The sequence below is a fragment of the Chelon labrosus genome (assembly GCF_963514085.1).
Source record: "Chelon labrosus genome assembly, chromosome: 2".
In the NCBI taxonomy this organism is placed as follows: domain Eukaryota; kingdom Metazoa; phylum Chordata; class Actinopteri; order Mugiliformes; family Mugilidae; genus Chelon; species Chelon labrosus.
Genome location: NC_140338.1, coordinates 25,266,031 through 25,291,193, shown reverse-complemented (window position 1 = coordinate 25,291,193; position 25,163 = coordinate 25,266,031). Strand labels below are relative to the sequence as shown.

Here is a 25,163-nt window from a genome sequence, read left to right as displayed (position 1 = left end):
CAAACAAGGACATTACAACCCCCACGTTTCACAGACGGGATGAGGTTCAGATGCTGGAATGCAGTGTTTTTGTCTCCAATCAGTGTGACTGTGGATTTGTGGATTCCAAACTCTTAAGAGATGGTTTTGTAATATTTTCCAGCCTGTTGACCAACAACTCTTTTTCTGAGGTCCTCAAAAAGTTCTTTTGCCTGTGCCATCATACACTTCCACAAAGATGTGCTGTGAAGATCAGACTGTGACAAATGGCAGATTTTTTTTAAGACAAAAGTCTCAATACAGTGATTAGAAACACGTCTGAACAGATGCTCTTCTTGTTTGTAATCTCAAGAGGAGCACTTACTTTCTAACCTCACAGATATGCAATATCAGGATAAACCAGTACCTAAGCATATTATTTTGGTTTCATTTGTTCGATTGGGTTCTCTTTGTCTACTTTCCGGACTTGTGTGAAAATCCACAGATGTTTTGGGTCTTTTTCATGAAGAAATGTAAACAACTACAAAGGAAAGCTGAAACAGGAAATCTGTAATTTATTACCGATTTGACCTCAGTTTGGTTTAGCTGTGAGCCACATCCTCACATGAGTTATTTCAAGGAATGAACTTAGCATATTTCAGTCTAGTCAATAATGTCAGATGAAACGTGTTTATGGGATGATCCCCCATTTATTCTCATCTACACAAAATCAGCTCTTTGGGTGAAAAGGCACATGGCATTGAAATATCAAATACATTTGTTCAAATCTTAATTCCGTCTACATCAATATTATAATAATACATCTCTTAAATACAGTCATATAAAGCATGGAGATGATTGATAAGGCAGCAGTTCTGTAGTGTCAGGTTTTAACCTGACAGGGATCTGTGTGTGTGTGTGTGTGTGTGTGTGTGTGTGTGTTTGTAGCTATATTTCATAAGATGGTATGATCATAATGACCTCCACCCATTCCTCTTGTTTGTTCCCGCACTCAAAGTGCAAAAAGCTGGTCATGTGACGTGTCCTCTTTCCGGGTAGACTGCGGTGGTGGCTGTCTGGGCGTAGTGGAGGGCACACTGCGAATTGTCTGGACGCTGTTGTCTGCCGCCTTTGCGCGATCCTCCAGAAACTTATCAAACTCTGAAAGGGACACGTGTCGAGGTTTGTGCACGCATGAACACACACAATATAATGTTCAATGGTAATACACAACCAATACAACATACCATCGCTGGTAACTCCCTCACAAACCGAAGACTGCTCTTCAGGCTTTTCAAACAGAAAGAGTAAAGTTTGTGTCACACTTCTACAACACATCCCACTGATTTTGCAACACGTGAAGTATACGTGCATTCTCTTACCAGGTCACAAGACAACCACTTGTCAATGTCGTTCTGCGGAGAGTTTTTCGTCGGTGCCGTCTTAAGAGAAAATGTCATGAAATGAGAAACAGGATGCCTCTTGTGTTTTATCTATGTGCTTTAAAAGCACAGACAAGTTATTGTTTAATACCCACCCCTCCTGTGACCTGCAACCGTGTGTCCAGAGCTCCAGCGAGGCCTTCCACAGCTCCAGGGTCCTCATACTTGACACTGGACACACACACACACAGCAGAGACATGCACATACTGAAGAGCTGGGCTCAAGTCAATCACACCTAAATCATTAATTATTCTCAACTTTAGTTGTTGTGTTGCAACTAGGGGTGGGACTTTAACGCGGTAATTACGATGAATTAATTATATATTAAAAAAAATAATAACGCGTTACAGAAATGAACGCATTTAATCGCAATTTGCATTCCAAACATCGCAGAACTTTTGTCAGTGCACAATTTCCTGGTACACCGATTACACTGATGTACACGTCTGAGCTCGGTTAACGGCTACCAAAATGGAGGAATCGGATGAAAGCACGTTGCTAGGACTGATGGAAGGCAATTTTATTTAAAAAAAATTACCTGATGGAAGCCTTGATAAAAGCGCCATCTACCATTTAAAGTCAATACTGTTTTGAAAAAGTACCTAAAGTACTTAAAATGGCATTTTAACTTTAGGTCTGTTCAGTTTTGGCCAGGGATATTTTCTTTCTTTTTCTGTTTTGAATTTAAATGCAATTAAATGCATTTTTCCAGAGCTTGAGCTTACAATATTCATGTCTGTGTCTATTATTCGATTCAGTCGTCCACTAAAATCCATTTTAATTGAAAATGTTGCTTTTTGGGGCAAATATTGTTATGCGATTAAAATGTGATTAAACGTGATTAATTCATTACAAATCCTCTAATTAATTAGATTCATTCCTCTTCTGTAACCGCTTGTTCCTGTGAAGGGTCGCAGGGTCTGCAGCCGCCTATCCCAGCTGTCATCGGGCGAGAGGCGGGGTACACCCTGGACAGGTCTCCAGTCTATCGCAGGGCTAACACAGAGGGACAGACAACCATTCACACTCACATTCACACCTACGGCCAATTTAGAATCACCAATTCACCTAACCAGCATGTCTTTGGATGGTGGGAGGAAGCCGGAGTACCCGGAGAGAACCCATGCAGACACAGGGAGAACATGCAAACTCCACACAGAAAGGACCCAGTCGGCCCATGGATTTGAACCCGGGACCTTCTCATTGTGAGATCAGTGCTAACCACCTCACCACTGTGCCTTAATTAGATTCATTTTTTTTTAATCGAGTCCCAACCCTAGTTGCAACATTACTGCTTTAATGCAGGCTATTCTAAACTAAATAATCTTACTTCCATATGAGATTTCTATTGGCAGAGGTGGTTTAGAAACGAGACAGTGCACTTAAAGGTAATGTCTTGTTTCTGTGTCAGCTAGTTTCACCACTGTCCTACCCCTTCAGAAAACAAGCGGCAGGTCCTGAATCTACTCAGCGCTGTCTTCCTTCCGAACAGAAAACTATCGTCAACATACTGTATATATTACTTCCCAAAATAAACCAGATAACACTGTACATAATGTGGATATGTTTTTTGTTATATACATATTTCAGATTAAGGTGATTTATTTCAGGACCAGATGTTACTTATGCTGCTTTATCTTCTCGTGTCCTAAGCGGTCAGTGTCACACGTGTTGTGAACGTCATGTGGATGGATGAAAAATGTACTTTTTCTTTTGTTAACAGTCTATACACTTACTTTCCAGTTCATTAGGAACACTAGTGAAAACGAATTAATTCTAGTGCAACAGTTCTTCACCAGATCTTACCTTCATGAAGGTTATGGTATTCAGAATTTGTTTCAAATAACTCAGAGAGCTGTTGATTCAACTGTGTTTTCATTTTAGAGGATGTGGTGTGTAGTACTATTGAATTGTATTGTGTTGTACCAACAAGTGTTTCTATTATTCTGACAATCCCATTTTAGTCAGTGGTCAAAGTGTAGTTTAGTTTTCAGTGCTAAAAACAAAAAGTTAGTTGGTCGTGAATGACCTGCAGATATCTGTCATGTAAATCCTGTCAACCTATTTTAAAGTGTAGCAGGATAATGAAGACAAAGTGCAGCTTTCTGTCACCGGTTGGCACTGCTCACCTTTTCCTCTGATCAGCCAGGGAGCTGCCTCTGGTTTGGGCAAACATGTCAAACTCTTCTTCTTCTTCTGCAATACAGAAATACAAATTAGACTCTTTTTTTACTCTTCTTAATAAATCTAACCATCATCCATGAATATATATACACAACATGCAAACCATGCAACCAGCACAAAGTATTTCAAAGAAGTAATATAGCAGCGCACTTCCTCCAGCCACTGTTCTTTTCCTACATCACATTAGTCAAATAGATGTTTGCTATGGTGCATTCACGTCCCATATTATGTTCTAGTTTCTACCATAAATGAAGCAACTATGAAAACAAGACTGAAGTTACAGGACATAACAGATTTGTGTTGTGAAATTGCTCACTATGACTGGCTGACTGTTGTTGATTGGCACTGGTGCTGTTTGTTGACTGGCTGGTGGTCGTAATGACGGCAGGTTGTCTGATGGTCGAAAGCTCCGGGCTGAGGTCAATGAGACTGGAGTTTGTAGCGGAGCTCTGCATAAGTGAGGGCACAATGCAGTAAGTGTCTCACCTAACTACTATGAACTTAAAGGATGGAAAAACACCTTTGTATTTCACTGTTTAATGGATTTAGTGCCTTATTTTAAACAAAAGAGAACAATGTTTATTTACCTGTTGTGTGTTCGTAGTTTGTGCCTTGTTCAGTCTGTCGAATCTAAAACACAGTCCCAACACAGTGTTTAGCACAGCATGCTAGAAGAAAACACCGTCTAACTAAGAAACTCCAAACCACAAAGCCTGGCTGCAGCACACCTCTCGTAGCGGATGAAGGCGTTGTTGAGGTCATCGTTGACCACAAGCAGCTCTTCAATAAATCCTTCCTCCTGCAGCTGCGGGATGAGCTCCACCACTCGAGTCTGCATGCTCTTACACGTCGAGAAGAGCTGCTGCTTGGGCGGAGAAAGAAAACAAGACAAAATTCATTCGTAACCACAAGTGACACAAAATAATCGAGCAACTTCAAATTGGTTATTCAAAATGAAAGGTTGGTGTTGTGCACGTTTACTTTTCTTCTTCCCATTTCATACACTTTAACATCTATGACTGATTTCCTACATTTCCTAGAATTCTGACAACAATACAAGTGTGGACCTAAAGAAGTGTCATAAAGTGACTTAAACTAAATACACATTGTATTAAAGATACTAAGGACTATTTATGTCCACATAAAATATAAAATTGATTAACATTAACAATTAATAAAAACCTAAACTCCCCAAAAGTAATTCAGAAGTGAAGAAGCCACTTGGATGAGTGTCTTCAAGAAAACACATCATCCTGTATGATGGACACCCAACAGTCAATAATAATGAGCAATGAACTCATCATTTTGCATCATCACCATCAGCTGCTGAGTCATGCAACAGTCACTTTGCTTGTTGTGGAACTGACACTTTTTGGTTCCGCTGTGGACACAGTAAACAGTAAAGTAGACAAATAAGACAGTCCCGAGACACGCACCCGTAGCAGCTCTGTGTCGTCTGGCTGGCTCTGTCCAGGTGTCATCTCGTTCAGCATTTCAGACATCACCGTGAGGTTTCCCTTCACCAGTGCCAGCTCACGTCTCAGCTTCTGTTCCTGGATTAAAAACAAAGTTGTCACACAGTTAGCTCCATTTTGTGGTAATAGGTGAAGGCAACATTGACCCTTATTATAAGTAATTCACAGATACAGAGAAACAGCCCATAGCACCTGCACTGCAGCTACATTCCAGTTATATTTTACTTGTCACAGCAGGAATGGGGACAAAGTGAACTGATAACCATTGACAAATATGATGCAGAGATTTTTATCAAACTTTTGACAATGTTATCAGTTACTCTGCACGCCACACACAGATGCAGATGAATTCGAAGCTAAAATCTGAATCAAATGGCGACATTAACTTTATTTTCCTTTTAACTAAACAAGTAAATGAATACAAGATTGGTTAACATGTTGTTTTTTAATCAATGTGTGAACATTTAATGGGGTTTGAAGTTTACTCTACGAAGGGCACTATCCACTTTGAAGAGTCCCTCTTGGTTTAGAAATGGTTTTCCTTATCGGATCTATCTAGTCATTTTCTGACAGGTTCCACATTCTTTATGCAGTGGTACCTGTTCTGCAGAGAGTGATCCATCGCTGGGCTGCGCAGGAGGAGAGGGATTCTGGCTCGGAGCTCTGACAGGAGCTTGTGGTTCTGACTGCTGTGCGACAGCAGCCGTCTCAGAAGTCCCATTTTCTGGGGTGCTCTGCAAGGTTTGTCAGACAGATACGCTGTAGTTCTCACATGCATTTGATTTAGCATCATGTTTAAAGTAGGTAGCCTCACCCTGTTTGGAGTGTGAATGGGCGACAGAGCATCTAGGTCTGTCATGGGGAACTCCAGACCTCGCTTCTTCAGGTCATCATACACACACACCACCCCCGACAGGGAGGGGGAGCTCCGAAATGCATCAGCCCATGACTGAAGACGAAAGGTAGAACATGTAACCAATGCAAATACTCTGCAAATACTCTGTATTCAGCTGCACAATTTGCAGGACATGGAGAGAGAATAGAAAGGAATTATCCTACGGCTATGACTCTATCTAATGTTATCATTCCTTCTAGTCTATGATTACACACAAGTGGCTTTGACCATGTAGCACAGGCTGGTATGGCGCTATTTAACATTAAAGATACTATCGTTGTATATTATATATCCACAGACATACTGTAACAGAGTTGAACTTAAGTAAACTTTAAGCCATGGGACTTCAAACCCCTTCTCTTATAGCAAAAGTGAAGAAAACAAGAAAATATGAATTTCAGTCAGTTTAAATTGAGGGCAGACAAGCCCTGAAATAATCAATGGAAAACTGCTGTGATTAATTATTATTGATGGATAAGTAAAAAATGTGGAATTGGTTTTAGTCTTACACATGTAAATATTTGCTGCTTTTTTAATTGAACTATTTTAAGATGTCCCCCGGGTCACATTTAGGTCACATTTTTAGTGATCACATAATGATTTGCTAATCTTAAGATAAAGCTTTACACACATACCTGTATGAGGCTGAGGACCCTATCATGGAGGACAGTGGGAGGATTGTATTTGGGTAGAATGGAACGAACCAAAACCCCTTCAACAAAATCCTGTGAGGCAACCAGGACGTGGAAGCGATGGCCACAGTTCTTCACGCAGGCCTCAAGAACCTAAAAGTACAAGAAAATGCAAAAGCGATTGCACCAAAATGAAACTTTCCTTCCGTGCTATCAATACAGCCACCATGACTTTGAATCTTTACTTAGCCGCTTGCACAAGCGGTTAAATAAACAGTAAATCTGTCTCCTCTTGGCCACCAGCCAACCAGGACAAGGATCAGAACAAATATAACATAAGCATACTGTCCACAGATGATTACTCACCGTGAGAGCCAACATAATCTCTCTGAAGTTCTTGTTTCCTACTATTCTCTTCTTAATAGCTTTGACTGCATCTTTGGGCCTGAGGGAAAAATAACTTTACATCAGATAATGTTTGTTCAGCCATCTTGATATTGCTGTATTAAAATAATGTTATTCTTCACATGCAAAGATAAAGTGGGAGGACTTCTACCATAGAAGTATTAATGAAGGTAGTTACATTCACATGAATTAAGGTCACTATGAATTTCTGACATACAATAAAATATTGTCTTGAGACATAAGGACCTAATGTCAGTGCAGAAGGAAACATCAAAACCACAAAGGAAAGGAAAACGTTAAAATTAACACATAGACTCACTATTGTGTAGTAATGAGCCACAGTTGTTAGGCAACAGAAGGATATGGCTCGAGCCTACTTGATGGAAAACCTGAATTGTCTTTTTGACAGATTAAGAAAACTAAAGACAGATCAGGACTGGACACTGAGCCCCACTGGAGACGAACCCACTAAAGACATCCTCCCTACCCCTCGTCCGTCTCGTTGATTATGTCACATATCTCCATGTTGAGTCCCCAGTCCTCCGACTGTAGAGAGCCGCTGGTCGCTCGCTCTGTCAAAAGGACGTAAATAAGAATTAATAAATCAGAAATACCCATACACAAAAACTTAACAGCAGAAAAACATTAAGTAAGTAAGACAAACATGTCAGCATACAGTACGATCTGGTTGAGTATCACGATCACTTTCCTGTTATGTTTGATGGTCACCTTGTTTACAAAGTGTCAATCTCCAGCTATATGGTCCTCATGTTTATATCATGTCAACCCTCCTTCCTGTACTGTTCGCGGTCATTACCATACTGCACTGTCTAGCTCATTGTACTGTACAGTGCCTTTGTTCCATCTGCACACGTTGCACGCTGCACTTTATGTAGGGATGTCTTTGTTCTGTGTCGTCCTATCTTGGTTGTGTGTGGGATCCTGGAGTAACATCGTTTCATTGTACTTTCTGCTGCATCTGCTCTATATGCTTGAAATGGCAACAAAAACCTCTTGACCTTTGGTCTCCACCAACTTCCTGAGAAAATGTTTCTTTTTAGCTAATAAATGTTCCTCTGTGTTCACAAGCTCGGCACCAACTGTGTCGGCCAGTTACATCCGACTTTTGGACCTTTTCGTTGAAAAGAGCTGCCTGTTGCGGCCGAGAGGTCATCCTTTGCGAGTTTATCAAACAGTGCATCCTAGACTTTACATGAACCATGTGAGCCACTGTTGATAGAAAGATACGAGTTATTGCAGCTTTAATTAAGAATAACTTTAAGTCTGAAGCTCTGGATCCTACACTACCCACGATGCAACTTGACAACATCTTTAATTAGACATTTTCTACCTTTAAACACTCATCAAATATAAATTAAAAATAATTTTCTCCTAGAAATGTCAAGCCTAAACCAGCTTAAGAACTGTAGCTGCTGTCAGACAATGATTCTCACACACAGGTGGAAACGCCTGTCAGCATCTTTTTCAAACAAGGTCACACCCACTTTAAACCAGTCATAAGAGCATGGAGAAAATAAATATTAAATATAATAGTAAGATTATCCTTCACTCAAAAGGGTTCAGGAACTCATTGTTTGTAGTAAATAAGCTGGTTAGAAAATAGGTTTCCAACTCCAACACACTGTTTCCTCATAGCTGCAATCAAAGCCAGCCTTCTTTGCAGTCTGCCCTTCACAGTCTACTCGCAAATCCCTAAATCTCCCTCATTCCTTTCCACCAGTGCTCCCCACACATCTCTAAACCCTCGCCCTCGCCTTTCTCAGTCCTATTTAACTCCCTTCCCCTTCTTGCATCCCCTCCCTCCCACTCGCCTTCCCCAGCTCCCTCCACTTCATGTGACTGTCAGCTGCTTCTGTTCTCCCGGCCTCACAAGTGGCTGACATTTATGTGCGAAAAAGTGAGAGGATGAGATAAGAGGAAGGAAAGCTTGAGATGGGTGTGGAACATTTTCTAACTACTCATTCATATCCTCCCAGGCATCAGCAGCTGGGCTCAAGGCATTTGTGTGGGATTTGCGATTTTTGGTGGTTTAAAAAAAAAAAGATATTGCAATTAAAAGGGAAAATCTGTTATTCCTTAAATTATGCAACATGACGAAGTTTGGCTGAAGAAGATCCTTATGCATTAGGTGTGAAACTGCAGTTTGACCAACGCGTCATTGATTGAGGAAGTAAGAGGAAAACTTGGTGGTTTTCTAACTCGCCAAAAGAGTTGTCACTCAACTTACAGCACCCAATCACATGGAAGCCAGGCAAAATAGGCCCCGCCTCCATCCGCGTCTTCGGACTTCTTTCTATTTTTCTTTGACATCTCTGACCATTTAAGACACGAACACCAGATTTAAAAGCGTTTTCATGTTTCTTAACCCCGCCTGTCAGCGTGAGTATAAAAATTCCGACACATTTCAATGTGGCTTAAGTTTAACAAGTGATGACTAATTTATCCAACGGAGCGCAACTCTTAAAAGCAAAGCGACTTACCGATCCTCTGACCTACGGGAGATGAAAAGGGATTTCCTATGAGAAAATCCATTGTTTCCCCGAGTGAAAACATTATTGACAAGTACACTGGTCCAGTCAGAGTTGAAATAAATGGACTGCTGAGCTGTTCAGCTTCGACACTGCAGGGTTTCCTTTTGCTTTCAGTGTCTCCACCGCTGCTACAGACGCGCACTGGCTCCTGAGGTCACGTGAAAGCACACGGAGCCAGGAAGCAGTGATCAACACACACACACACACACACCCGCATACACACACACACACACGCACACACACACACACGCACTGCAGGATATGTTATAGATTGGCTATATGTTTCATCTGCACTCTATTAATAGTCACATCACAAATTACAAACTAACTAAATATGATCGATAATAACTTTCAGAGTATTTAAAGCAAGATGAATAAATGCCAGTAAAACTTTATTTTAACTTAAACCTTTCATTTTCACTTAACTTAATTTATACTTTAATTCACGTAATCTGACGTCACATCATGTCATGTCACTTAACCTTCACATAAAGCTCAACAAATTTTTACTTAACTTACATGAAAGTACTGACCGCTGACCACTTCTGCAAAACTGGAAATGAAAGACGGATCTGCTGCCTCATTTCAAAAGGGTTATGTTTCAAACACACCTTAAACAAGTCATAACCAGCTGGTGGGCATCTAGATTCCGTTTATTTGACCAAAACAAAACCTAATGCTTTGTCACAAACGATGTTCACAGGCCCAGTCCTTGTGTACATATACACTGTCAAATCTTCTTCTTCATCTTCTTTACCCACTTAGTCCTGTTAAGGGTCGTGGGGGTCTGCTGGAGCCTATCCCAGCTGTCATCGGGCGAGAGGCGGGGTACACCCTGGACAGGTCGCCAGTCCATCACAGGGCTAACACAGAGAGACAGACAACCGTTCACACTCACACCTACGGCCAATTAAGAATCACCAATTAACCTAATGAGCATGTCTTTGGATGATGGGAGGAAACCGGAGTACCCGGAGAGAACCCACGCAGACACAGGGAGAACATGCAAACTCCACACAGAAAGGCCCAGCTGGCCCATGGAATCGAACCGATTACCTTCTCGCTGTGAGGCATGAGTGCTAACCACCTCTCCACTGTGCCGCCCGCACTGTCAAATCATCAGAAAAACAACAGATTAAAGTAAACTTAACTTAGTTTAATTACTACCTAATGACTACTACTTGAAAAGTACAACTAAGTTTAACTTATGAAGTTCGTTTAACTTCACTTCATTTAGTGTCCTCTACTTGACAAAATTGCACCCTTTTTAAATAAACCATTAACCAGAAATCCAGCCATAGTTATATTAATTCACTTATTTAGGTAACTGAATCAAATACATTCTGTTTTAATACATAATTCCAATATTCTAGCAGTGGTGATGGGCTCTAAGTGTAATGAATGAGTATGTGCCCCAGTGAGGATCATCTTTTGTGAGTACAGTCAGAACATCAATTATGACAGAGGAGACAATTCCATTTAGTCTTATCATGCCGCTAACAACACGTGACCCAGATCAGGCTGTTTAATTAAAAGATTATTCTCTTTCTGTCGCAAAGCAACATCATCAGCATGGCCTGGACGCCAGTGAACGCTGCAACCATCAGACTCAGGATGGGACTCTGTCACCGCTATTAACTTGACAGCTCCAAACACTTTGGCGCTTGTAACATATTTTCTTGAACATAAACAATCCCTTAGTAACTGTGGTAGAACGTTCAACACATTTATTTTCTGAACACGCACTTTTAAACACGTCTCCGCTCGCGACAAAATGTTAATCAGGGAATTTCCCCAACCACAGAAGCTTACAAAGCTTATAAACTGAGGTATTGCAAACGCACTCGCTATCACTGAGATCTCTTAACCAGTAAAATGATTACAGTAGCTCCTATTTTTGTACGGATACTTTACAACATGGGTAACCATGGCAGGATTGTTTGTGCGACAGTTTATGCGGCAATACATGTGTGATTCAAACTATTAAACTGTGGTTCATGTCATTTCATTCAGTCATTCCAGTCAGTAGTAGAGATGATATACAAGTGTTTATATTCAAAAATTCAGTATTTTGTTATGAAAGTGTTTATGATTGAATCAAAACAAAAACAGAATGCTCCTGGATACCATGTCATGCTTTAGTAACTGCTGGACCTGTAAAGTACTTAAGGTTGTTTTTGCTTTTCAACTATTTCATAGTGATTTTTCTGCATCAGACATATTCCATCACTTTTGGAAGTGGACCCACAGGAAGTGCAACAATTTTGATGTAAGTGGCAACATTACTAATCTGCTGAATATTTTGGTTGAAAGCACTTAAATGCTCAAAAAACAAAAACAAAAAAAAAAACTTGAATTACAGAAACACTTTTGCACATTAAAAAGTCAGTAATAATACTTTTATGTCCAGAGAGTCCAGGATACTGGATGTACAAAAGGCTGTCATAGCTCATAGGGATGCATTAATGCGACATGCAGAGGGGTTGTTTTTGCAGAAGGCCCGAAAAGATGCTGTTCTGGAGAGACTCTCTGTTCAACCTGTCACACTGTCTTCACCTCAACCACCAGCCCTTCACAAAATATAGAAACTGTTTCCTGCACCCTGCAAAGGTTGTCAGTGGAGCACTTGCACTACATTTTTTTTGGTATTAAACCTTTCAGTGTGACATTCATACGTCCCGCCAGTTTTAGTGAGGAGACAATAAGTATTGTGATTTTTGTGTAGTATTAAAATGCATATTAAATACTTAACATTTAATTTTCAACATTTTCAGTAAGTGTAGACAACAAGTTGACAAAAACCAAGTTAGTGCCACTAAATTTATTTGCTTAAATACCATGTTAGAATTTACAGTGCAGCAGCTCCTGTGCAGCTACTTTTGATTCAACTACCGACTCTGCAGCTACCCAATAAATACATGATCCTTTCCCACAGTTTCTTCACTTGCGAGAAGAGAGTGGGGAAAGGTTACTTGTATCCTGTTTCTTGTAGTGCACAGTGTTTACTGAGCATTTAAAATAAAACCAATGAGAAAAGAGGGAGTGTCTTCATTAAAATATTGACAGATTTCCATCTTGGGATGTTTAAAGAACCTTTAGATTAATGGAAACATTTGTGAAACATTTAAATGTAGTAAATTAACCATCCATCTGCCTTTGTAATAAGATTACTTCCTTCAGTATGAAAACAAATTACTTATTCTTTTCTAAGATAGTGTATATTTTAATCCTCAAAGCTGCTCATTCCCTTATGGATTTGAGAGGGAGAAGCCACAGAAAATTATGAAACATTTTAGCGTTATTTGTTTAACCTTTTGGAAAATTATTTTTCTTTGAGTCAAAGATCAATAATATAGATTCCATGTTATTTCCATTGAAGATGATTTTTTTCTCTTTAACGTATATGACTTGGTCATCAGGGATTTCCCTTTTGTTTGTGCTTTGTAAGTAGTTTCTCTTTTAACTATACATCTGAGATCTGATTTTTAGTCAGTTTTAACACCGCTCACACTATTAAACCATTTCCTGTTCAACCATATGACATTTAACTTTCAGTGCTTCCTTTTTCATTTCTTATTACTCTCAGTTACACACAGTTTGTATCAAATCTGTTCCGTGACTGTGGTGTGAAATCTTGTTTCTTAAGGGTGACAAACCAAACACCTCGTCTTCTCATAGTTCATGTGGGTCTCACACTGGAGGGGGATAATACCAATGAGAAATATCAGCTTCTGTACATGCAGAAGAAGAGATCAGTATGAATAACGTGCATAGGAGGTGTAGATGAGTGTCTGTTGTGGTTACATTTCCACAACCACTCTGAGACTAGAGAACAGGTAGATTGAAAAATGAAAAAACCTGACCGACACTAGCAAAGAAAAAACTTTTGTATCAACAGCACCACCTAGCGTTCAAAAATGTAGTCTGCATAATAACAAGAGAGAGTGAGACTAACAGTATCAGTGAGTGGAAAAACACTGTTTACTGTTGAGGTATGTATCAGACACCAGGAGGTACAGTCATGTTCCTAAAACAAAAGTGGAATGTTAAAAGCTATGATTCATAATCCACATCTTGTTCTCTATTCACCTCAGGAAAATAGTTTAGGTTAATTTTGTCCATGTTAGTCTTTGGATTTGATTTGCGGGGACACGGTAGACTGATATGATGAAGATGAAGAGAGAGAAATGGGAGAGTGCTGTTTCTGGATGAAGTTAAACAAAGGATGTTGTGGTTTCAGCCTCAGTCTTTTGCCACTGACACATCCCTGCAACTACAAAACTGTATCTGAATTCTCAATGTGTATTTATCGCCGTTTCAGTTTCTTTTAATAAGCCAATGGCAGGTTGGGCGCGTAAATAGTTAGAAAATAATGAGAAATCACAAGTAAGCACAGAGTGACTGGTAGATTAAAAAGCATCAAATCCTCAGATCTGAGAAGCTGCAACTGTAAAATATTTGAGGATTTTTCTATGAAAAGAAAATGACTTAAACTATTATAAAAGGGATTAAAATGCAATTTTCTATCAATACACCACAAGTACTAGCATGTCCATATTTCATATATATATATATATATATACATTTTTTTCTACTTTAAAATAATCTGTCATGTAATTGGAGTTTTTCTTATAAATTGCAGTGTAGAACAGTAAAAGTACTTCAGGTTTGCACTAAAATCCAATACATGAGTAAATATACTTGATTATATTCCACCAATGAACCCATGTATAATTTTTTTTTTTTTTTAATGTTTGGTTGAACTATTATACCGTCAAGGCATCATGTATCACTTCTGGATAGTGTGTACATTTGTATTTATGCATAATCACCACAAGGTGGAGGCATTCAATCTTCATGGACCATCTGGGATACTTCATGTTCAGTGTGTGAGTTTTTCTTGTTCCACTGAAAGAACCCTACATTGATAATTATTAGCGGTCCATGCAATGAAGTTGCAGGATCCCTATTGATTTTGCTGCGATTTTTCTTCTTCTTCTTCTTCATTTTTCTCTGCTTAGCTAACTAAAAGTGTCTGCCCAGGACAAACTGCAAGGGCGAAAGGCATCAAACCTGGTAAGTTCGTAGAAGTCCTAGTTAATTATGTATTTGGACACACACAACAATAATAATAATAAAAAAGGCTTTGGCAGTTTCAAGATTTTATTTCATCCTTGCTGATATAATCCACTGACTTCTAAATGAGCAATGGGAAGAGAAGATGAAAGTTAGTGACCTTTGACTTCCTTCAATCTCCACAGGCACCCCTGCAATAGCTTTATGACCCTCTTTGCAAATGAAAATCATAATGAAAATTTTTATCGTCCATTCTCATTCTAAATATTTTCAAGATCAAATTTGACAAATGGAGTTAAGATTTCTCAGCATCATTTGAAGAGGTGGAGAGCATCTCTCCTCACTGCAGGCGGGGTGTGGGTTGAGCAGATCGAAGAGTGAGTGGCCGTGAGGGAGGAGGAGACCAGTGTGTTAACCATTTTCACCAGGCTGTACCTGCACCAGCTTAAACCCTCACACTGGCATTCACACAATGTGAGAGGCCTGTAACAATGGATGGCATTTGTGTTTCTGGATGACAGATGAGCCAGCAGCACATGCACCGGCGGCAAACCATGAAGCGGAAAAGTTTACTTATTAGCTTATTCTAAAAATCCATTTATGACGATTAAATTGTTACCAGCAGGGTCTCCCCTCACTGTACCGCACTGTGATGCCTGAAGGGAAACTTGGAGGAAAACCACACGACAAAATCTAAAACTGCAACAAATGGCCATCCCTAATTTCACTTGGGAATGCGTGTAGTGTATGCATGCATGTATGTATGTACAGTATGCATGAATGCACTCGTGTGTGTGGATGTGTGTGTGGCTGCTGCACACTAGTTGTAAATTGATCCCTCCTACTCTCGTTGTGCAGAGGAGGGGCGAGGAGGAGGAGGAGGAAGAAGAAGAGGAGGAGGAGGGAGCCGGAGCAGGAAGGAAGGCAGGCACAGAGGGAAGGGAGGGAGGCTGTGAATGCTAACAAGCCCCGTCGTAATCATATAGGTCCGTAGGGTTTGTTAAAACATCTTGCAATGGAGAGCAGCGGCGACCACTATTAAAGTCCTACTATGCGCCAGTGCCGCGTCCGCCCTGTGCGCGTGCAGCAGCCTCACCGTTGTCGGCACGTTTGATCAGAAAAAAAAAACGTCTTTTTCCGCTCAGTGAAATGTATCGCGACTGCTCGGGATTCACATTCTGACAATGGAGATTGAAAATATCGTGGCCAACACGGTTCTCCTGAAGGCAAGGGAAGGTGAGTTCAAATAATTCATTACTATGTGTTTTTTTTATTTTATTTTATTTTTTATTTATTTTTTATTTTTTAATCTTTTATCCACCTCAACGTTATGGCCACGGACGAGCCCGAGCTTTCGGCTGTCCTCCTTGGGATTTATGCCTTGCCTGTCTCCCATCCCTGCGCACTGCTTTGTCTCCGGGCAAACTCCTAACGTATTCCGTTGAAATCTTGGACGCTAACGACTCACGTATTTACCGGGCAGCTTTGACACAAGGCCCCAGAAAGGGCTGGAGATGAACAACGCAGGGAGTGTTTGCAGCATCGCGCTTAGATGGCAGCGTTGCGTTAGAGGCTGTCGAGCAAATTTTTTCACACTAGCACCAGAGTTTTTTTTTTTTTTTAATTTTTTTTTTTCCTAGTGGACGTTTGCGATGACATAACGGATATTTAATGGCATTCACGTTTCATGGTATTGACAATGGAGTTGACAAGAAAAAAAAATACAGCTGCGCAGAGGGGCTATGCGCCTCGCTGCCTTCGTACCTGTCATTGAAGGGTTCGGTGTGTTTAAAACCTGATTAGAAAGTGAACGTGCGCGGTTTGACGCAGACGTTTTGCCGCTGCATCGCCACTTCCCCTTTGGTTATGAGGAAGGTTTGGTATTCTGGGGAAGGGTTTGTTTCAGATGCACAGGGAGGCCGAGTACCCCGGCGGCCCAGGCGCTGCAGCCCCGGGTGTGCGCGCTGCTGATCCCGCAGCGGCTCACCTGGAGGTGGAGAAGAGGCGAGTGTCCATCTGTTTTCCAGGAGATGGCAGAGCAGCGAGGCTACTTTTGTAGCCAGTGAGTGGGCGCAAGGGTGGGTGTGCAACACTGTATCAGCAGCCAGAGGAGGGGGGAGAAAATGTGTAATTACTGCTCAACGATTCCCACTTTGTTTTCCCTTCCAAGCGGATCGGACACCAGCAAACGCTCTTCCAGAGGATATATTGTGCAAGTTGGATCAATTCTGTTCCACAGCAGAGTCACTCTCAGTGGCTCCGGGGTCGCTGTTATGCAGAGGCCTTCCCTGCTCATGTTTTACATTATATTCAGAATGCGTTTCAGTTCGAGACTCAACGCCAACACTGCTGTTAAATGGATTATTCACAGCAGCAGTGAATCCATTTCATAGCAGCAGTTTCTCCTTACTGGGCACCATACATTCCTTTCCCTGCCGTTTCATGGTGCTTGTCATGACCATGAGTGCCCTGTGAGGTACACGGATTGGATCTGAGCCCTGTCCTGTATCAGGTCCAAAAGGCCTCCAGTGATAAAGGTGACACGAGAGCCTGGCATCTCAATATGTGGCCCAAGTTAACGGTCGTGATCACAGCACTGACTTCTGAAAGCTTATTGATTAGTCCTTTGACAGAGAATTGATTATGTCAGTTTTATTGAGTTAAAATATCAACCAGTTGCTCATTACAGCTTTACAGCTGTGATTGGACAAAAGGAGACACAATGAACACGATGAGCACACAGTCAGTGTTGTGTGTTTTTTAATGTCTCCCTACTATACCATTCATTGTGTTAATTATAGCATGGTTTAAAAGCGATAATGGCTCCCAGTTTATCCCTTTAAGATGCACTGGAAACTAATTTGATTTCAAATCTTCTTTCCAGAGGTTGGTTTCCACAGCTGTCAAAATGTTTCACTGTGTCATGCTGACAGTTGTCACCGTTTGCAGAATGAACCACACCTTTAACCACACAAATCCAGACAGAAAACTCCCTCGGCTATTTAGATGCCGCGACCTTTTATTCCGGACTCTCTTCTGTTTGGTCACCTTCAGGCTACACTGCACACAACAGAGCCTGCATGGAGATGGTTCTGCAGCTGCAGGAGCTTTGTCCAAAGCCACTGAGTCAGCAAGAGTTTACTCTGTTAATGTGTCCTTGAGCATTACATTAAATCAGTTGTTCTGTAACTCCCTGACCTCACTGTGGAGAAGAGAAATAACAAACTATTAGTCTTAAGATGTGCACACAGACCCATTTTGTTTTTTTAACTCGGTATGAACCTTGCATGTCACTTTACTTAAAAAGCTGATGAGTCTGACATTTTACAAACCTGCGCGTATGCAATTGGGCGGCCAGAGAAGCGTTATGACGGGGTGTGTCCAGTCATCCACAGTTGAAATGACAGACGTCAAAGGAAGTGGGTAGAGATGACACTTATCCCCACCCTGCATCTTTGAAGTTCACACATGCATTTGATAAAAAAAATGTAGAAAGGAAATGGCGCAACGTTCACAGCCTTTCCATTTTCCAGACTTGGAATAGGTGACAGCTGCATGAAGTGACAGTCTTCTTATTGTGCTTACATTCTTTTGCAAAAGCGCCAAAAGTCTGGAAGTATTGTGGGTTTTAACGCTCACCCAAGCATCTGAGAATTAATTTCAACATAGCCGTCTCACATCAGTTCTTAATTGTTTGTAACATCGTATTTGACATTGGTTTACTTTTCTGCGTCTTTGAGAGGAAGATGTGTCTCATATGAAGTTAAACATATTCACTCTTTTCACCATGAAATGTAACTTGATATAGTGGAGTTTTACCTTTAAATGGCAGAATTTGACGTGTGTTGACCCCTGTTGGTATTAGTCTAATAATTGGTGGGTTTTCACAGAATTTTTGTTTTCTGTTTCAGTTGAAAGCACTTGAGATGATTAAGTAAGAGCGTTATCATAGTTTGTCCTGCAGACTCCACTGTTTACAATACTTTGCAGCACCTGAGTTGGCAGAGCAGCCTATCATAGCGGAGCAGATGGCCGTGTGAAGTGTGCTGGGAAAAATTATGTTTACTCTTCAGCTGTAAATGTACATTTATTTGTCAGAGCCCCTTAATAAACTGCAAGGACCTTTCATATGCCAACTTCACATAAAACAATGGTTTACGTAAAATGGGAAGTATTTTATTTTTTTTTTTATACAATTTGATATGTGCCTTAGGCAAATGTTATAGTTCTGTGTGAATTTGGGGAAATTTGAAGCAAGCTGCACGCTTCCTCTTGCAGACCCGGAAAAGTAAACAAATGCTAATCTCAACAATGATGTTGTAAACAACTGGATAAATGTGGAAATGGCAGCGTGCTCTCTGGAAATGGCTGTGTGCTCTCATACAGATTGACATATATAACTATATATTTATTATGTGATCATGTCGTGAACTGTGATAGCATCAGTAGTAGCTCTGGCTATGTGGCACCAGTGAAGAAGTAGAACAAAGATGGGGATCATGGTAGTTGTAGTTTTTTGTAGTAGCCCTGATGCATCTTTATAAAGACGACTGAACTTACTGACACACTTGGTGACTCCTAATATTGAGGAGGGTTTCATCCATCGGCTTCTACTAATGCGGTCAACTCAGTGGTTGACTACATTACCCAGAGTGCCCTTTGAGAGCTGGTGTTTACTTGCTGCATTCAGCTGTAGGTTATAAATATAGTAGGTGTAAAGAGCAGTGCTGATGGCATGGCAGGAGAAAGATAGAGAGCCCAGTAGTGAAAAAGTTAACTGCGCACGTTTAATCAAAACACAACACGTTTGGGTGACTGAGATGCTTTGAGATCTATTGTGAACTGGCTGTAAAAACTTACTATAATTTGCTAACATGGGTCTTGGAAAAATAGTGAGCAATTAGGGTTGTACAAATAAACATGACTTTTCCGCAATGTGAGCTCCAGGATTGACTGTGATAGCAGATATTGTAATTTAGAGTAGGCAAAAAATGTCGCTGTCACTTACTTTCATCAGCTCTTACAGAGCTTGCAAGGGAAATATTCTGTAGCTAAGAGGAAATGAAATTGTCCAAGGGAAAGGAATAGGATTAGGTCAGGCATCTGAGCATTATTACTCTTTACTTTATTACAAACTTGTATTCATTAGGGACATGGACATACGTTACAGTTACACTCTTTTGTTTTATTCAGATCAAATGTGATTGCAACTAAGAGAGATTTCCTGTCTGGAATCACTAGATCGTTTTCTTCATTAAAAAGGACGGAAGCTGGACATTCCTATTCTCACTCTCTTTAAACAAACGCCAGCAACTTTCCACCCGCTTATATAACTAACGGGGCATGCTGCAAGCTTTGATTTTTGTCGTTGTCGGTGTCACTAACCCCTGTGTGCTCTCCACCACCCAGTTCAAATTGAAGGCTAGCAGGTCCTTTTAGACAGCTTGTGAGGGTTTTTCTGTGACGTTAGCCAGCGTAGCTTTATTAGTTTTGTGGTCGTCGCTGGGCTAACACTTGTTGTCATCACTCTGGGGTGTTTCCTCCAGCTGAGACTCATAAAACACACTGCTTTGTGACTGTCCCTTGATGTGGGACTCGTTTTACAGTATTACACCCACAAATGGGCTGAGCGGAGAATGGGACGCGGTGCGTTGCGTACTCGGCTCCGCTACATGGCACTAGCAGCGGCTCTTAGCTTGGGTGGCTACTGGGATGTTCATTAACACATTTCTTGGCAAGCTGACTAAGCATGAAAAAAAAGGACTTTTGGAAGCACTTTGTGAACATTATAAGGATGTTGCACCAGCTGCCTTATTAAAAGTTGAACGGGTGTTCTTCCTACGAGAATCCAGCTGTCACCCTGCTTTTAACAATGTATATGTAAGAGTGTATTTATATGGTTTTATTGGTCAAATTAAGATTTTATTTCTTAAAAATCTCGCTTCAAGTCAAAGGATGTATCATACTTTATCAGTTTGCCCTTTTTAAAACATTCACTTTTTTTTTTTTTTCGTCTGCCCTTGGTAAATTTTATGTCAGTCTCGCCTTCAAATTTAACTTGCTGTTATCAAAGATAATCCTCAAGGTGTAATTTGTGCTCCATGTTCCATGCCCAAGGGCCCCGTTGCTGTAGAGGCTGCTTTTGTGGGTTCCTGTTCCTCCTGTTTGGCCGTGAAATTAACCAGTGGGCCCTTCATCTGCAGATAACTTATAGATGATTAACCTTTCAGTCTGTCCTCTCACACACACACAAAGTCAGCCAGCTAGTGTCTTGCTCAAGTTCAGTCTCACTGTATTCCCTCACTGCCCCCCCCCTCCCCCCCCTTCTCCCCCAAGAAACTGTGAAAACAAGGGTCAGTTTTCAAGCACGTCTCTGCTCGATTTAATGGAATATCTCGAGCACGGAGAGATGGGCCAGAGGAAGGAAAGGTCTTGAAAAACACCACAACACGCTGCTGGAATGAGCATGTTTATGTGCAGTGTGCGCTTGTCTTTATTGCTCATGTGAAAAACTGCATGTCCTACGCTGCCTCATGTGAGGACCCCCCCCCTCCCGTGCTGCTTTGTTCAGTTGTTTGTTGTCGTGTCCTGGAATTTACTCTTCTGTTGTAATGTTGTTCGCATTTTTGCACATGACCCACACTTCCTCTCAGCGCCATATGGAGAAAGAGAGAGAGAGGGAGGGAGAGAGAGAGAGAGAGGAAGGTCTGACCATAAAAAAATAATGAAGGCATAACGAGAGAAGAAAACTGTTTATATGGGGAGGGCAGTGAGAGGCTGAACTCGGAGCATGTGAGTGAGGTGAGGATTAGAGGAGAGCAGCGCTGCCTGATATTCACATGTTTCTCTTTTCCTCTCTCTAAGCTGATGTGTGTCTTTCAGTGCGAGTATACAGACGGATTACCTTACTCAAACACTGGGTAGCACAGATACTTGCAGCTAATGTTTTCCTTATCAGGGGCTACACCAGCCAATCACACACTGTACGGGAGAGCGACTGAGAAAGCAAGAGGCCATTCATTTATCATGGCCAGGCTCCATTGTGCCTATGTGCGTGTGCATGCTCATATTACAATGGGCCTAAACTATGCCTGACCCTCGCTCACTTCCTACCATTTAAGTTTTTTGGGAGAGTACCGCAGCTGATCTGAAACCTCCACCTATGCTGCTGCTGCTGCTGCAGGGCGGGGGTCATATCAGAAGAGGCATGAGCTATGGGCTGGCACCAAATATTCAGGGTATGATTACTTTGGCCAAAAATATCTTGGCAAACATTATTATCAGTGTTTTGAAAGTTAAAGTAAATGTTACCAGTGTGTAAATGTAGTGGGGTTACTTAACAGCATATCTGGCTTTTTAACTCTACTATTTTTTTTCACTTTCATTCTCATGCTAAAAGCATACTGTGACCCTGCTCTTTGACCTTCATGCCCCTTATTATTCCAGGGTTCAATGAAATAAACCTCGTGCTCTTTATAAGTCACTATGTATAAGTGTGCAGCCTGAAGCATATTGTGTAAAGATGTAAATACTGGCTGCTTGCTTCTCGCGGTCGGTCTGTCACTGCCACAGACGAGCTGGATTCTCTGGCCTTGTGGCGGTTATTCCGAGTGTCAGCGTGTGACATGTGTTCGTCAGATGGGTGAGCTGCTTCTCCCATATGGCGATTCAAAATAAAGACGGGTTGTGCAGACAGCAGCGCTGCACTGCTCTGTGTTCACAGTAACATCTGAAGAACCTGAGAATCACAGCAACAGAAGTTGCCAGTGATGCAGTTTCCTCCCAAGTGTTTTATCACTTTGATTTCTGTAATTTTCACAGAAAGCGGATTCATTTCTTGAGTATATGTGCAAGACTATTTAGTCTTTGATTGTTTAACTTTGCGACTGTAAAATGTAAAAGTAAATCAACTTTATTGGCCAAGTATACAGTGTATACATATAATCAGTCATCTTCTGTAACCGCTTGTCCTCTGGAGGGTCGCTGGGGGCTGGAGCCTATCCCAGTCGTCATCGGGCGAGAGGCGGGGTACACCCTGGACAGGTCGCCAATCTATCGCAGGGCTAGTGTATACATATACATAGAATTTGTTCTCCGCATTTAACCAATACTTTTGTATACACAGAGAGTAGTGAGCCCACATAGAGCAGCCATACAAGGCACCCACAAAGCAGATTTAGGGGTCATGTGCCTTTCTTAAGGCCACTTTGGTCATGGATGTAGAGGTGATTCAGACCTGTGACCCTACCAAGTCCTGCTAATAATTTATAGCTCTAACCAATAATTATGTCAATTATTAGTAAATTTAAATTTACATTTTGTAGATTAGTTTTAAAAGTTTAACATGCTTGCCAGGATATTCTTTTACACAAAAAATCACTCAATTTTATTATTGTTTGCATAGATTTAAATGTGATTTTCTGTGCTGCTGTTTCTCATCAACACCCAAGATATGATATGAGAGGATAGGATCTACAGTATGATAGGATACGATGTTATCGGTTACTGTTGGCTCTGGCTGATTTGTCGGTTCTAGTTTAGGTAAATAGTAAAAGTGTGGAAAGCACGATCAAGTTATAATTCTGCTGGTTACAAAAAGATTTTTTATGTAAAGTCCATTTCAACTTTTCAAAGTGAAATTATTTGTGAACTGGCTTTGAAATATAAGCAGTGACCTGGCATAGCATTATGACCACCTTCCTAATATAGTGTAGGTCTTCCTTGTGCCTCCAAAACAGTTATGACTCCTCAGAGAATGGACATGGGCCTTCTGAGGGTGTCCTGTGGTGTCTGGCAACAGAATGTTGTTAGTGCGGGGCCTTTGGGTCCTATGGGTTGAGGGGAGGGGCCTCTGTGGATCATCCCACAGATACTTGATCAGTTTGGGATCTAGTGAATTTGGAGGCCAGCGTTTTTGTGTGTGTGTCTGTGTCAGGCTGCATCCTGCTGGGGATGGCTGCTGCCATCAAGGAGTGTCATTGCTATGGGGTGGGGGTGCGTGGTCTGGTCTAGGTGGGTGGTACATGTCTAAGTAACATCCTCATGAATGCCAGGTCCAAACGTTTCCCAGCAGAACACTGAATTATCACAAGATGGTCAATGTTGTTTACTACTCCTGTTAGTGTTTTTAATGTTGTGGCTGATCAGTGTTAATTAGAAGTTGTAAAAGCTACAGGAGCTAGGAGGTGGGGGGAGAAATCCCGATTATACTGCCACAGTCTACTGTGTGACCTCCATTTTGGCTCCCTCTCCCACTTGAGATGAAAGAGAGAAGAAAGAGGGTGAAAGGGAGAGGAGCATATTTGGGATGGTGCTGGATTGCATTTGGCCTTCACATGCATTATAAGCATGAGGGTAAGAGACAAAGCAGAGCCAGAAGAGACCCATGAAAGTGCGTTCATCAACGCGGCCATATCTCACCTCAGACGGTTAAACAAACAATTAAAGAAAAAATACTCTGTGCAGATGCTTGCTTTCTTTTCTTGTGTTTCCCATGCTTCCATTTTTAAATACGTCTAAACCGGTCAGACTTGAAAAGGAACGAAACACAAACCAAAATACACCTCAGACACAAACATTGATCGTTGGCTCTACTGTAAATAGTCCAGCAAAGTGGTGGAAAGTGATTTTCTTTTGATGTTCTAAAACTTTATTACATTGTGAAAATATGAGTTCTCCATCAAGGCACTTTAAGAAATGTCCTGTTGATAAAAACTACAGGCTTTTCTTTCATCAACAAGGAAGACCTGGTTACATAAAGCTGCTGTAAACAAGCCGAGTGTTATGTTGGGTCATCTGTTCATCTGAGCCCCAAGCATTTTTTTACAGACCTTTTTTTTTGTGGCATTTTGCTTTTGTTGGATCGCTGACAGCAGTGAGTGACACCAAACATGGAGAAATACAGGGGAGGATAATGTGAGGCAATTGTGGCCGGTATAACTCGAACCAGAAACGTTGGTGACATATTATACGTCTTACTTCTGGGTGACCATGATGACCCTGCTGCCTGTAAATCTTTCAGGGGAAGGAATGTGCATCCTCGTAGTTGAGCAAGTATGTCTCATATTCTGACACCAGGCTTTCTCAACGCGTTCCCACTTTGAAATCACATCACTGCTGCACATGCGCTGGCCTGTCCCAGGATCCTGCTTGATGATCTCAGTGCTGGCTGCAGCGAGGCTATGAATGAGCGAAACGGCTCTGAAGTCCGTGTTTATGGAGGGCCCCGTTCTCTCGGAGGGGAGAACCAAAGTTAAATAAATACTTGCTCCATCCTGTCTGCATTAAGGGCCTGCACACATGGCTTTGACGTCAGAGTGACATTAAACAGGGTGGGGTGGCCCAGCCGGCTCTGACAGGCGCGCACACTCTTCCATAGCTTGCTATTAAAATCTCTTTCTTTTCTTGTATCTTTGTCTGTCTGGTTTTTGTTCATGATACTATCCTTTCCTTCTTTATTCCTCTACCTCACTTTAAATTTAGGCCTGCATTCTTAAGACCACATGTACGAAGGCTTAAATTTTCCTCTGACAGTTTAAAGGGG

General features: G+C 41.3%; 2 protein-coding genes across 3 annotated transcripts in view; one reads left to right on the top strand and one right to left on the bottom strand.

Annotated features, from left to right (window-relative positions):
- Nucleotides 1-596: 596 nt before the first annotated feature.
- Nucleotides 597-9,739, bottom strand: LOC311496249 (target of Myb1 membrane trafficking protein). The gene is made up of 15 exons (XM_084556022.1): nt 9,494-9,739; nt 7,480-7,564; nt 6,954-7,032; nt 6,591-6,740; nt 5,875-6,009; nt 5,660-5,794; nt 5,022-5,138; nt 4,314-4,447; nt 4,173-4,215; nt 3,902-4,034; nt 3,531-3,597; nt 1,496-1,571; nt 1,341-1,400; nt 1,206-1,248; nt 597-1,119 (listed from the first exon to the last, which is right to left on the bottom strand). Exons 1-15 carry the CDS (start codon nt 9,564-9,566, stop codon nt 971-973), a joined length of 1,479 nt encoding a protein of 492 aa, XP_084412148.1. The 5' UTR covers nt 9,567-9,739; the 3' UTR covers nt 597-970.
- Nucleotides 9,740-14,269: 4,530 nt separating this feature from the next.
- The window catches only part of grk4 (G protein-coupled receptor kinase 4), a 43,759-nt gene continuing 32,865 nt past the window's right edge, over nt 14,270-25,163 (top strand). The window contains exon 1 of one of the 2 annotated variants that reach the window (XM_084570943.1): nt 14,270-15,856. In XM_084570943.1, coding sequence (XP_084427069.1) covers nt 15,805-15,856 — 52 coding nt within the window. In that variant the 5' untranslated portion in view covers nt 14,270-15,804. The remainder of the gene's footprint in view (nt 15,857-25,163) is intronic. The other variant, XM_084570942.1, reaches the window with a different exon arrangement.